The sequence below is a fragment of the Scyliorhinus torazame genome, chromosome 4 (genome assembly GCF_047496885.1).
Source record: "Scyliorhinus torazame isolate Kashiwa2021f chromosome 4, sScyTor2.1, whole genome shotgun sequence".
Taxonomy (NCBI): Eukaryota; Metazoa; Chordata; class Chondrichthyes; order Carcharhiniformes; family Scyliorhinidae; genus Scyliorhinus; species Scyliorhinus torazame.
In genome coordinates, this window is record NC_092710.1 from 332,434,422 (window position 1) to 332,447,095 (window position 12,674).

A 12,674-nucleotide genomic window follows, 5' to 3' on the forward strand; every position below is an offset into this window, starting at 1 on the left:
TCGTACAGGTCACCCAACCAAGCTGCTACCTCCGGTGGCGACCGCCACTCCAGCAAAATTCAGCACCGTGCAATCAGAGAGGCGAAGGTCATAACAACGGCCTTCCTCCTCTCCATGAGCTCCAGCTTCTCTGAAACCCCAAATATCGCCACCAAGGACTCTGGGTCCCTCCCTCCTCCACTATCCTGGCTATGACCGCGAACACTCCCGCCCAGAATCTTCCCAATTTTTCACAACCCCAAAACATGTGTGCATGATTCGCTGGCCCCCGCCCACACCTCTCACACTCATCTGCTACCCCCTGAAAGAAATGTCAAAGTTTTTATTGGATGTGAAGTGGATTGCAAAGCAAAGCATAAAGTGCAGTGTCATCCTCCTCCTCTCCTAAATTATTTGGAAAGCTACCTGCACTGGTTCCCAATGTGATCAGTACAGCAGGGCAGTGAGGGTGCACCTACATTGTTTTTTGGCCACCTTGCCTTGCCTTGAATCGGGCCTTAAGATAATTTCCAATGTCCAACTGCTTCATAATGAAAGAGCTTGTTCTAGATGCTGCAATGTTAATATTTATTTAAAATTCCATTATGGTTGTGAACTCCAGCCTAGTCTAGCAGTTTATGGACCTTGCCAAATGTGATGTACCCCATGAGCAATCTTACAAGACCTGATCCTGCCGTATTGCTCAAATTTCTGACGAGGATATGCAATTTGGAAACTTACTTTTGATTCCATACCTGCTTTATAATGAAACCATTCTAGATCTGCTTCATTTATTGAATTACTTGCAGACACATTGCCGTGCCTAAATCTCTTCTTGCCCTTGTCAGAATAAAGTTCCAAAGAAGAGAAACATTCAACTGAATGATTACTTACAAGCTCCTAGATATGAGTTTCCAGGGTGATATGGCATCCTGAGACAGAAGATTGAGATTAGCGTTCTAAGGAAATAAAATCAAATAAGTTAGCAAACCTCCTTTTATTTGAATCCATCTGTTAATCTTCTAGTGAGACGCACAGATAACTGTACCTGTCTGGTATTTTCCAGGAAGTTGCATCACCTTTGACCTGGTTGGAAGCTTAGGTTGGAGCTATTTGAACTATGTACCTCCCATGTAATAATTTTTGAGCGATTGACACATTGTACGGTGACATTTCCCTGAATTCCAGGTCCTTCTCCATACTTAATCTGTAGTGGATTTGGTAAACATTAACTGAAGTAGAACTGCTTCCAGTGATCAGCTTAGCCACAAATTCTACTGTATCAATTATGGGACTGAAGGATAGTGGAGTTTTGGAGCAGCTGCAGAAATGTAACTTTTAGTGTTTGTAAAACACATGCAAGAGTTGAGAGCAAGTTCCCCCTGTGTTTGCGTGGGTTTCGCCCCCACAACCCAAAGATGTGCAGGGTAGGTGGATTGGCCACGCTAAATTGCCCCTTGGAAAAAATGAATGGGGTACTCTAAATTTAAAAAAGAGTTGAGAGCAAGGAGATCAGATGCCAGAATGTCATCCTTGACCTTGTCAAGTACTTTGTTTTAATTTAAACCAGATAAAATATTGATTTTGCCACATTCTGGGTAGATGAAGTAGACAATGTGAGACACGTACTGGGTCTCTGTGTATCATGAGCTGTATTTGAAAGATCACAGCTGTTTGAAAATTAAGAATTACCGAATTTAATTATTTGTTCCTGTGCTCGTTCACGCACCACTATTATTCCTACAGCTGTTTGACTGCAATAGACATCACGCTTATTTTTTTAAACTATCATATCCTTTCTTGATCTTTATCACTGAGATTGTGTAAATTTATTTTATTTTTTATAGGCAGTGTACATTAATATTGCAAGCTGACTTTGGCAATAGCTAAATAATGAATAACCTCTATTTGCTTGTGTGTCTCGTCATGTCATATCATCGACACGAGTCAGGTGATGGCTGGCAACCTTTTACGATTGGTGGGAGAAAGCTTGAAGCATAAACACCAGCATGAACTGGTTAGACTGAGTGGCCTGATACTGTTGTATATTCTATAGAATAGAATGATGGCAGTTGAGCATTGATATAGGTTGTTGCCTTATTGCTCCCCAGGTCTATATTATTCTGCATTGATTTTTAACTGAAAGTCTGATGTGAGTTGTTTTGCCTACTGCATGATCTGAATTACTAAACCTATTATAAATCACTTGTTATAGAGATCAACAAAAACTGTATTATGCCAACTAACATAAATAAGAGTTAACTAAACAATAAGTTTATGTACTGGGTCATAATGTAGAATACTGATTAATTTTCCTAGGCGCAACCCAGGCTATGCTAATACACTACTCTCAAAATTATTATATATTCTTGATTTTTTTTCCTCCCTTTCCCCTCTTGAGGTGTACATTTTTAGCTCTATAAACATTTTTTTAAATTAATTGACTTTGCAGTAATTCAGTTTCACAATGCCAAACACCTTCTGCTATCTTTGTGATGCTCAAGTGTGTGCTGGCAGTCCAGTTCACCACTGCAGGTACCACGGTGCATCCATTTCTATTCACCTTTCCTCTAGCTGACACTTGCATTTGCAAAAGTAACCATAGCTTCTGCCACTATCCTAGGATCGGGTAATTCAGCACATGGTTGTTGTCTTATTTACAATCGGTGACAGAGTTGTATTAACCTTCAATATTTTTATTTGGAGAAGATTGTGAACTCCTGTTTCATATGCAAATTGCTTATAGCATTTTAAAAATTTGCACTAAACTTTGCACAAAGCTTTGGAAGTACAGTGAAAGTTGACAAACGTTTTTATTTTGAAGTATTCGGAATATTTTAACTAAACAGGATGCTCTAATTTTCTGGGTGGAATGGCCTTGTCAAATGGTTTGATGTCCATTCAAATCCAGATTTTGTTCTCCATTCGGGAGTTGCTGATCTCTGTCGTGGTACTTATTACTCTTTTAAAAGTTCATTCACTGCAGACCGAGTTTTCCTATATTTCCAGGTAGTTCTTATAAACAGTTAACAGGATATTAATACTGTTGTTTATTTGCTATATTTATTTTTGTAAGAATTTTGTCTTAGTAATGCAAAATTAATCTATTCTTACAGGCGATTACTATTGGGCCGCCAATGTGGCAATGATACGTAAATGGATGATGGAGGGTGAGGGAGCGGCGTGGGAAAGACTGGAGAGAAAGTCCTGTAAAGGGACGAGTTTAGAGGCGCTGGTGACGGCGCCGCTACCGATCTCACCTAAAAAGTTTACCACGAACCCGGTGGTGGCGGCAACATTGAATATCTGGGGACAGTGGAGGCGACAGAGAGGGGTGCGGGGAGCCCTGGTGGGGTCCCCAATCAGGAACAACCATAGGTTCGCCCCAGGAAGAATGGATGGAGGATTTCAGAGCTGGTTCCAGTTGGGAATTAGGAGGGTGGGAGATTTATTTATAGATGGGACTTTTGCGAGCTTGGGAGCATTGGAGGAAAAGTATAAGTTGCCCCGGGGAAATTTCTTGAGATATATGCAGGTGAGGGCATTTACTAGACAACAGGTGAGGGAATTTCCATTGCTCCCGACACAGGGGATACAGGACAGGGTGCTTTCAGGGGTGTGGGTCGGAGAGGGCAAGGTGTCAGAGATTTACCGAGAGATGAGGGAAGAGGGGGAGGAGTCGGTGGGCGAACTAAAAGGAAAGTGGGAAGAAGAACTAGGGGAGGAGATAGAGGAGGGTATGTGGGCTGATGCCCTAAGCAGGGTAAATTCCTCTTCCTCATGCGCCAGGCTTAGCCTGATTCAATTTAAGGTGCTACATAGAGCACACATAACGGGAGCAAGATTGAGCAGGTTCTTTGGAGTGGAGGACAAATGTGGGAGGTGTGGCGGGAGCCCGGCAAACCACGCACATATGTTTTGGGCATGCCCGGCACTGGAAGGGTATTGGAAGGGAGTGACGGGAGTGATTTCGCGGGTGGTGAAGGCCCGGGTCAAACCAGGCTGGGGGTTAGCTCTATTTGGAGTTGCGGAAGAGCCGGGAGTGCAGGAGGCGAAAGAGGCCGACGTTGTGGCCTTTGCGTCCCTAGTAGCCCGGCGCAGGATCCTACTCATGTGGAAGGAGGCGAAACCCCCCGGACTGGAGGCCTGGGTAAATGATATGGCGGGGTTCATTAAACTGGAGCAGATAAAGTTTGCCCTGAGAGGATCGGCTCAAGGGTTCACCAGGCAGTGGCAGCCATTTCTCGACTACCTAGGGGAACGTTAGAGGGAAGACAGATGACCAGCAGCAGCAACCCAGGGGGAAGGGGGGGGGGGGGGGAGGGGGGGGTTTAGTTTAGGTCAAAGATAAAGGGGTTTTGTTACTTGTGTATTGTTTAAAATTTCTGTATTGTTATTGTTGCGTTTGCTTTGTAAGAGGGGAAAAATTGTTGTTTGGGAAAAAAATTTCAATAAAACATTTATATAAAAAAAAAAAAAAAAAATCTATTCTTACAGTTCAGCATTAGAAGTTGCCCTTCTTCTGAATCCCCTATAAATAATCTAGTTTTTTTCCCCCCTCCATCTTCAGTGAATTGCCTTCATTTGCCTTGTCTAACTTCATTTTCAGTTTAAAATTTGCAAGAGAATGGATGACAGACTCGGCGTCAAAAATTTAATAATTTTATTCATTTAACTGTCCTGTTAAACTTTTTATTCAGCTGTTTTTAATTCAGGTGATTGAGATTTAGAAAAGCAAAGTTCCCAGATGTTGCAATATCTGTTTGTATTGTGTTTTGGTCGCTATATACCATGAGCTTAACCAGTTCCTTCCAGTATCTTGGGCTGCAGTCACAGGTTGACTGAGGTACTGTTTTTGGAACTAAAGGCAGATCATGAAAATAAATGCACCCAGTTCATTTCCATGGTCCACCGAAGTTCCAAAGTGTTGTCGCTGGCTGCGTTGTTCAGAACACATCCTATTGGGTGTCTTTTGGCAGGTAAGAGTTCAGTTTCTAAATACTTCAATTCTTAATAGACTCATTATCTCCATCGCAGTCATTTCTTTATTTCAATAATTAGGTTATGGAAATGACTGGATTTCTCTTTGAAAGAGCCGGCATAGACTCTGGATGAAGTAGTCTCCTGTGCTGCACTGCCCTATGATACGATGAAATTACTTACCTCTGTTTTTTTTTTTTCCTGATAATTGACCTGAAAGCAAGATAACTTATTTCCTCCTCCTCCTCCTCCTCCTCCTCCTCTCCCCCCCCCCCCCCCCCCCCCCCCCCCCCCCCCCCCCCCAGCTCTCATTGGATCACCACAGGAGAGCATTTTGCATTGTGTTTTGGAAATCATTTTATTCTCTTCATTGGTTCAACTGTGAAAAGGTCTTACGGAATTGTCTTTAGTCGGTGCTGGAGTAAGGATGTGTATATGAAAACAATCTTACTAAAAAAAAAAGAGATGATCCAAAAGTTCAAATGGAACTTGGAAGAACTTGTAGAACAAATGGCCCCAACCTTGTCAAATACAAAATTCTCAGACTTGCCACAATGCTGGTGTACCTGTTCATCGGACACTAATGGAGTCATTGTAAGCAGCAGCTTTGAGGAGTGTTGGAACAGCACAGCAAGAGAAGCCATCATATATTTTTTTAAATCGCTTATTGTCACAAGTAGGCTTCAAATGAAGTTACTGTGAAAAGCCACTAGTCACCACATTCTGGCACCTGTTCGGGGAGGCTGGTACGGGAATTGAACTGTGCTGCTGGCCTGTCTTGGTCTGCTTTCAAAGCCAGCGATTTAGCCCTGTACTTGTGCTAAATTCTTTCCACAGAATTTCGTTTCTTACGGTATTTTTTTTTTCTTGCATATTTTAAGAATTTTCTTTTACATTTCTAGAAAAAGACGTGGAAAACTTCGAGCAGAAGAGCGGGAATAGTATGTTGCCGTTTTTTCCCATTTTAATGATCTCTCCCATGATCTGTGACAATGTTAACATCTTTTTAATTCACATGATCTCTGGGCTGAGGTGATACTAATGTTTCTTAAAATACAATGAGGGTGCTACTGGTGTCGAACGTCTCTTTGGCATGTACAATATATGAATTCTGTATCTCTATGAAATAGCAAGTCTCTGTTAGTGTTTACTGTATACTGCCCATGTGAGAAGCTGTAGTTAATTTAAATTTAATATCTATCCAAAGCTTAAATTTAACTTGTGCTAAAATGCAATGTGTCTGAATCATTGAAGATTTTCATGCTATTCTCGCTTCCTGACCTGGATGTCATAGGTGCCAATATCTGTTCAGACATCAGAGCATCTCAAAGTACTTCACAGGTAGTCTTGGTGATGAAAGGCACCAAGTTAGCTAAAGGACGATTGGGGGAAATGACTAAAGTTTTGGTTCAGCACGGTAGCATTGTGGATAGCACAATTGCTTCACTGCTCCAGGGTCCCAGGTTCGATTCCGGCTTGGGTCACTGTCTGTGTGGAGTCTGCACGTCCTCCCCGTGTGTGCGTGGGTTTCCTCCGGGTGCACCGGTTTCCTCCCACAGTCCAAAAATGTGCAGGTTAGGTGCATTGGCCATGCTAAATTGCCCTTAGTGTCCAAAAGAGTCCTTAGTGTTGGGTGGCGTTACTGGGTTATGGGGATAGGGTGGAGGTGTTGACCTTGGGTAGGGTGCTCTTTCCAAGAGCCAGTGCAGACTCGATGGGCCGAATGGCCTCCTTCTGCACTGTAAATTCTATGAAAAGATGGATTTTGAGCTGAGATGGAGTTAATTGAGGAACTGCACAAAAGACCACTGCCAGTTAAGCAAAGTGTCCGGAAAGTGTAGATATGCTGGAGGACATAGGGTGGGTTAAGGTCAGGGAGGCATTTCAAATCACAGTAAGTATTTTGCGTTTAATTTATTTTGCTTGGAGCTGTGTAATTCGGAGCAAATGTTAGTCAGTCAGGATTGAGGTGATTGGCGAGGTGGAGGTCGACATGATTCATGAAACAACTGTTAGCAAAAGAAGCATGGGGAGAGAACATGAACAATGGCAATTGTAGCGAATGAGACAACTGTCAAGGCATCTCTGCTGAGCATCATAGGAAAAGTATTTGTCCCTGTTGCCCTTGTTAGACTGCAGTTCTTGACTGGATGCATCTATCCTCAATCCCAGTGTCGTTTCATAACGGAAAGATTTACAAATGACATGATCTTCTCAGTCTGGCGGCTGCAAGAGAAAGTTGTGAATCAAGGAAACTGCTATCTTGGCTTCATCAATCTCAGCAAGGAATTCAACCATGTAAGTAGAGGTAGTCTATTTATACTGCTGGAGAAAATTGGCTGTCTGCCTGTGTGACCTCTTTCCATGACAACATGATTGGTACGGTCAGCTATGATGGGAAGGGGCAGCACGGTGGCTCCGAGGTCCCAGTTTCGATCCCGGCTCTGGGTCACTGTCCGTGTGGAGTTTGCACATTCTCCCCGGCTTTGCGTGGGTTTCACCCTTGCAACTCAAAAGATGTGCAGGCTAGGTGGATTGGACATGCTAAATTGCCCCTTAATTGGAAAAAATGAATTGGGTACTCTTCCAAAAAAAAAAGAGACGACTTCAAAACCCTTTGAACTCCACAGTGAGATCAAGGAGTGTTGTGTAATGGCACTGGCATTTTTTTGGCATATTCTTCTCATTGCTGCTATCATAGGTCTTTGGGTCACCTATAGAATAATAATCTTTATTATTGTCACAAGTAGGCTTACATTAACACTGCAATGTTGAAATTAACACACATTGCAAAGGTTATGGCTAAGTGAGAGTTTGGGACACGAACGTTTGAAAATGTCAAACTGCAAGTCTTAACGAGCTGGTGTCTCACGTGCAGTCCTCTACAGTGGCGCGAGTTGAACAGCACATGTTAGGCAGGAGAAAAGGCTGAACAATTTCCACTTTCACTGTCTCGGATGTATCCTCAGCATCTCTTGGCAGGACAAAGTCACCAGCTCAGAGATCTCGGGGCGTGCTAATTCCAACAGCATACACTAATTGCTAAGCCAACAACGACTGCGCTAGCTCTGCCCCATTCATCGGATAGAAAGCAGCTGTACCCCCAAAGACCTGCATAGTAAAGTGTCCACTAGGTCACCACCTCCTGGGCTTCCATACCTCCATTACAAGTACGCCTGCAAGCGAGATATGAAGATCGTGAATATTGACACTGACAACTGAAGGACAGTTTCTGATGGCCATGAACTTTGGAGGATGAGTATTTGGAAGGGCTTTGGAAAAGAGGAACAGAAATGAAAAGCTCAACTGGCTGAGAAGGCCCAGAGAAAAGCAGACAAGCAAGTCATGCTATTTGGCAAAGGCTGCCATGCCATAAAGTTGTTTCTGAACCACACCAGGCGATGCTTCACACAGCTTAAGAGTTGGCAACCGCAACGCAATCATTATTACATGAGATGGAAGACTGTCACAGACAGACCACACAGTAATAATCGTAACAAAATACTAAAACTCTCGATTCCTGTTTGAGCTAAAGTGTATATTAGTCTGTTTAACTGGGTGCTTTTACAGATGTGGAGAGAGCAGCAGTAGGAGTGGATGGACAGATAGACTTTGGGCAAAATGATTGGAAGTTTTATCAAAGGTAATACTCAAAATTAGCAAACATTGAGAATTGGCGATGGGAGTGTTGAGTGGGGTGGGATGATGAATTCAAGCAGTGGGTCTTGCAGGAAAGATAAGTGTGAGAGGGGGAGGTATTGGAGATTAGAAATACATGAGCGATAGGTTGGTCAGGAGTAGTAAGGATGAAAGAAATACAATTATAGCCTATACTGCTGTCAAACCAATGTTTTCTGGGTTCTAATTTGACCATGCAGACTTCACCAGTTTGGACATTTCTCGTAACTTGAGGTAATTTGTTAATTAACTTGAATAATTCTGCCTTTCTTGCATGGCATATACAGTAGAGCTTCTCACAAGGTGCAATTATTGCATGGCCTCCTGGTATTGAAACAAAATGTTAATTGTTCTTCATCAGTGATGCTCAGTTGGACTTTCCTACAATTTAACAGCAAATATGGTGCCTCCTAGGATGTATTGTGTGTGCAACTGAACACAAAATCTTATTCATAACTGATCATGGAGGTTAAATGCTACATCTAACCAACTATCCACAGCAATCCACAGTGGTAGGGGCGGCACGGTGGCGCAGTGGTTAGCACTGCTGCCTCACAGCTCTGAGCACCTGGGTTCGATCCTGGCCTGGGTCCGTGTGGAGTTAGCACATTTTTCCCGTGTCTGCATGGGTCTTACCCCCTTAATCCATAGGTGTACAGGGTAGGTGAATTGGGCACGCTAAATTGCCCCTTAATTGGGAGGGAAAAAATGAATTTGGTATTCCAAATTTATTTTTAAGAAAACAATCCATGGTATTCCCTGTAAATATTGAGCAACAAAATTTGAATTATTTGATGTTTTAATAAGCACACTATTTCAGTAACCAAATACGGTGGCACAGTGGTTAGCGCTGCTGCCTCAGCACCAGGGACCTGGTTTTGATTCTGAACTTGGATGACTATGTGAAGTTTCCATATTCTTCTTGTGCCTGCGTGGGTTTCCTCTGGGTGCTCCAGTTTCCTCCCACAGTCCAAAGTTGGTTAGTTAGATTGGCCATGACAAATTGCCCCTCGGTGTCCAAAGATGTGTGAGTTAGGGGGATAGGGCGGGGAAGTGGACCTTGGTAGACTGCTTTTTCGGAAGGGTGGTGCAGACTCGATGGGCTGAATGGCCTCCTGCATTGTAGGGATTCTATAATTTCTATGAAGGCAGCATAGCATAACCATCAGTTCTCAGTTACCCTCATTTTTGTATTTCAAAACTTGCTGTAGGTTGGAAGGGGTTGGCTAGTAGCAGAAGTTTTGAGTACCACTATCTAGCCCAATTGCTTTCTCATCTCTTTTGAGGTGATGTTGGGTTCAAGTGCCTCTCCAGAGATTTCAGCACACTATCTAGGCTGACACCCTGGTGCAATGTTAAACGTCTTCTTTTGAAGGAGACGTTAAACCGAGGCCTTCCCAAATGGATGTACAAAGATCCCACAGCTTTTTACAAAGAAGAGTAGGGGAATCTTTCTTGATGATCAGGTCCATATTTATCCCACAGCTGACATTACTACAACAGCTTGCCTGCAGAATATCTGGTTATCATGTTGCTGGTTGTGGAGACTTGTGTGTAAATTGGATGCTGTGTTTCCCACATTACAGCAATAATGTTTTGCAGTAGAACTTTGGCTCTAAAATGTTTTCGGATGTTCTGAGGTTGTGAAAGCTGGATAAATGCATGTCCTTTTTTAGCCAGATCCCACGTGTGCAGCATTGTGGAAATTATTTTTCATGATAGGAAACTGGCTGCACTACGCCTGTCAGTGCAGTCTATATTCATCAGACTGTGCACAAACTTCATCCATTTGTCTCTAAAAGATAATACACTGGGTCTGCTGAGATTCAGTTCTGGCAAACTGAATTTATTCTTAAGATGTCTTTGTGGGAGTGCAATCAACAGAAACTGCTCAACTCCTTTCCAGCAACTGCATTTACAATACAAGCAGACCCCCGTGTTTTTTTTTTCTGTTAGCACTGGAAACCAGGCACTGCTGCAATGTTATTATCACAAAACTGACCCACCGACCTCACTTTTATGTATAGTTGCCTTTGATTCCTTTTGAGGAAAGCCATTTGTGAAGCTATCTGTTTCACGCTGCAGTAGCAACACAAGGGGTATTCACTACTAACAGGATGCTGCCATCAAGCCAAAATGACATTCTGTCAATCACACAAATGAGTAGTATTTCAGTTTCACTGCCAGTCTGATGCTAGGTATGTAGGCCGTACATACCAAAAACTGCTAGATAAACAGCATGTCCCTCCCTTTATTTGCAAATTACATTGTACAGATGGTATCCAACCAGCCCATGCTTGCAGAACTCCAGATAGTGTCCAGCACTAAATGTGATTCCTCAATTGTACAATATTTGTTCATTAATCCTCAGTGTGCCAAGAATTATGCTGACAACCAATTTAAGATGGTTAGTCATGCTTGCAGTGTGGTATTTGCATGTTTGGAAGCTACATATATTAATACACAGGACATTTGTTCTTTGCAGACAGAAAGAACATGTCACACACTCCGCCTATTTCAGTTAAACAAAATAAGTGGCAATCATTTGCTAGTTTATTCTTCAGGGAAATGCCTTGACCAATCAGTCAAGCTGCCTGATTTAAATTTAAAACCATGCTTGCAATTAATTGTCGGTCACCATCAACCGGTGCATTCTCCATGGCAATGTCTCTACCAATCAGAGTCCACTTGTCAACCAATCTGCAACTTTCCATATATAGTATATCTTTGCTGATTCCCTTGCATTGTATTCTTGCAAAAGTCCTGATAAGTGCAAGATGAAAGGCTTAGTCAAAAAATTGTGTTTTTATTTAGCAATGCTCAAGTTTGGTACTACAAAATCAAAATAACTTTCATTTGTGGCATGTCTTTCGTGGATTTGGAATGTCCCCAAGCACTTCACAGATCAGAAAACTTGTCACTGTTGTGACACGGGGAAATTAAGCAGCCAGTTTGCACACCGCAAGATCCAATAAACAGAAAATGGGATAAATAACCAGATTAAACTGTTTCTAATGTTGGTTTCAGTGGACATTTTGGTCAGGATGTTTGGTGAGCTCTGCTCTTCAAATAATGTTCTGAAATCCTTTACTTCACTATCGGAGAATACCGGTATCTCAATCTAATATCCCAAAGATGTTATCTCTGCCAATGAACATAGGAGTAGGCCATTCAGCTCTTTGACCCTGTCTCACCATTCACTTCGATCATTGAATGCAGCACTCCCTCACTCTATACAAGGCTGAAAATTGTTTGTCGCATTTGGACTCTATTGGTCAGGTGTAAGCATATTCCTCAATATTACCAGAATTTGGAATGCAGGATTTCAGATTATTTTGTTGGGGACTCCAACTGAATATCTCTATTTTCTCTACATACTGATGATGATTTTCAAAGGTCTTTAGCTCTGAGAATCGTAACCTCTATCTAACCTCTCTTCTTTTTCTTCCCTCGCAAGTTGCACGTACTGACAGCAGATGAACTACTAGAGGTGGCGGTGATTGGATACATGATTCCCTGTTAAAGTGGCATTGTCTTGTATGTTAGCAGGCCTCATGTGCTTGATAACAGGCCAATGAAGAGGAAACAAAACTGATGTTTTCATTGTAGTTCAGTTTCATGTTCAAGTCACGAGACAGTTAAATCCCACTTCATACTTTGCAAGAGTACCAAAATATAAGAAGAATACCGCACAAGAACAGGCCTTCAGACCCTCCATACAAGAAAATAACTGAGAGATTTGCATTTTTGCTGTTGTCAAATTCCACAAAGCACTGTGCATATAATTGCTTTTGAAGTGCAATCTCTATCAGCAAACACAGTGCACTGTCTAACAAACAACAGAGTAAACGACTGGTTAAACATATTTTACTTTTGACAGGAGGAATGTTGATCAGGACACCTGTCAAATGTGCTATTCTATAAATTCTCACAGGTCCTAGTTTTGCTGATATTTGAAAACAAAAAAAACTTATTTTGAAATTGATAAACTTTTTTATTAAAAAGGGGGCTTTAGAAAATTGCTTGTATTTGATTAG

The 12,674-nt window shown here is 42.2% G+C and overlaps 1 protein-coding gene across 3 annotated transcripts in view; it reads left to right on the forward strand.

Moving 5' to 3' along the window:
* The window catches only part of LOC140411143 (CSC1-like protein 2), a 326,932-nt gene that overhangs the window by 167,107 nt on the left and 147,151 nt on the right, over positions 1-12,674 (forward strand). For 2 of the 3 annotated variants that reach the window (XM_072500210.1, XM_072500212.1), the window contains exon 4: positions 5,862-5,900. The exons of the other annotated variant lie outside the window; for it this stretch is intronic. In XM_072500210.1, the coding sequence (XP_072356311.1) occupies positions 5,862-5,900 (39 nt within the window). The remainder of the gene's footprint in view (positions 1-5,861; positions 5,901-12,674) is intronic. 3 annotated transcript variants of the gene reach the window in all.